General features: G+C 37.5%; 1 protein-coding gene across 3 annotated transcripts in view; it reads left to right on the forward strand.

Moving 5' to 3' along the window:
- slc41a2a (solute carrier family 41 member 2a) overlaps positions 1 to 2,223 on the forward strand; it is a 24,480-nt gene that overhangs the window by 5,163 nt on the left and 17,094 nt on the right. For all 3 annotated transcript variants that reach the window (XM_008411614.1, XM_008411615.1, XM_008411616.2), the window contains 3 exons: positions 179 to 325; positions 494 to 641; positions 906 to 985. In XM_008411614.1, coding sequence (XP_008409836.1) covers positions 179 to 325; positions 494 to 641; positions 906 to 985 — 375 coding nt within the window. The remainder of the gene's footprint in view (positions 1 to 178; positions 326 to 493; positions 642 to 905; positions 986 to 2,223) is intronic.

A 2,223-nucleotide genomic window follows, 5' to 3' on the forward strand; every position in this document is an offset into this window, starting at 1 on the left:
GGATGGATGGATGGATGGATGGATGGATGGATGGATGGATGGATGGATGGATGGATGGATGGATGGATGGATGGATGGATGGATGGATGGATGGAAAATAAAAACAACTAACAGCAACATCCAAGTTTTACTTTTTGCTATTTTATTCTAATTTCTTCTTGTCTGGAATCTTCTTTAGGCATTGTTGTTGTGGGAGTGATCTTTGGCTCCAAGCGGATGGGGATCAATCCTGATAATGTGGCCACGCCCATAGCAGCCAGTTTTGGCGATCTTATTACGCTTTCTTTGTTGGCGTGCTTTAGTCAGTGGTTCTACTCCTTTATGGGTAAGAAAACTGGTTTGAAGGTTTGAACGCTAAAGCAGTGGAAAGACCTATACACATTACTCACAAAATGAACTTTTTGGCACTTAATGGCACCTTTCAACCTATTTTAGCATCTTTCACAGTGGAATTGGTAATTAAAAATAATTTGTAATTCCTATTTTTTGATAGAGTTTTATCCATATGTGTTGTACCTGGTGGATCTTCTGTATTTGTGTCTGATCCCTGTCTGGATGGTGATCTCCTCCAAACATCCAGCCAGTCACATCCTGCTCCATTCAGGCTGGGAACCAATAATTACAGCCATGGTCATCAGCAGGTATTCATCTCTGCATTTGCACTTGGTTCAACGTATGTTTAAAATTCTTGATGTTTTCCTAATTTATTAGTTAGTTGTTGGAAAAATTGTCACATATAAATACCATTCAATAAAAAAACACAAAAACAAAACTATCTCTGCTCCAGAGCATAATACCTATAATTAGTTATTAATTTTCTCCTTATATTGTGAGCAAAAAATCTTTAGTGTTTGTATTTGTGTTTCATCAATCGGACATTCACCAACTTGTGATTTGTCTTTCAGTATTGGAGGGCTTATTCTGGACAAGACTATGTCAGATCCAAACTTGATGGGAATTGTAGTTTATGCACCGGTAATAAATGGTGAGTTGCTAACTTTCAGTATATCCTGCTTACAATACAAATCTCTTTAGCAACAATTTTATGCTACAAGAATCACATTCCAATAAAGTCCAAGAAACCTCCGTTTTTAGTAATCTAAAATATTACTCCACAACTTGTACAAGCCTGTAACACAAGATTATAAGAAAACAGAAAAAAACTTGGTTGCATGATAAAACATGACAAGACACAACTTAAATGAGAATGAACTTTAATTTATAGCAAGTCAAAATTTTAAAATTTAAACCAATGAATATAGTTTGTGATCATGTTTGATTGGATTTATTAGAGAATCTAAAGCTTTGATATCTGTTCCGTGAAATTTTGAACAGGATCGGAGGTGATCGGCAACAAAAATGAGGCAACACGCTGATCTGCTAAAATAAATGTGTCTTTTATTCCGCCACAGCAAAGCAATCATTCATACATTGATACGTGATGCTATATATGTTCCTTTAGTATATCGCTCTTACCGTGACACAAAAGACTGGAGAGCCGTCAGTCCAGGCAGAGAGAAGCATTCACGTGGCTGGGCGTTCGTACGCAACCCACAGCAGACTCTGCCAAGACGAGGGACTACCCCATCTTTTATACTCTTTAACAAACATCCTTTAATGGCCACTTCCTCTCTCCCAGGCAGGTCCTCCAATAATAGTGTGGCCGCCGTTCGCTTCACAATGACCACGAGCCTCAGGCATTGTTCAGCATGAGTTCAGAGCGTGATCAGGTTATGCTATGCATTGTATTGTCAAAAAACATAGTATGAAAGCATACATTATCAAAGAACATATTTAATATTTCTACATCAATATCAATATCATAAAAAAGTGAAACGTTGCTTTAAACACATTTCACTTTATGTATGTGCTTCTCTTTTTGAATCAGACGTCATATCTTCATCGGTCATTTTACATACTTTTAGGTAGGGCTTACATTTATCATCATTCTTTTTAAGGGCTGCTGGAGTCAACGCTGTCAGAACCTGAAGTGACGTAGCTTGGTCGGGTATTTACTGTAATATGACCATATTTACATTAACCTCTGGCCACATACTTCAAACATATGTTTGTGTCATTGATAATATTGAGGAATTGAAGGGTGGCTACTCTCAAATATATAAGTAAGGAAAATAATACACAGAGACGTAGTTCTTGCTGCTAGGCCATAGACGAGCCGGAGATTTATTACACCCACGGAATCAGTTTCGTCAGTTCAACACA

This window comes from Poecilia reticulata, linkage group LG6 (genome assembly GCF_000633615.1).
Source record: "Poecilia reticulata strain Guanapo linkage group LG6, Guppy_female_1.0+MT, whole genome shotgun sequence".
Taxonomy (NCBI): Eukaryota; Metazoa; Chordata; class Actinopteri; order Cyprinodontiformes; family Poeciliidae; genus Poecilia; species Poecilia reticulata.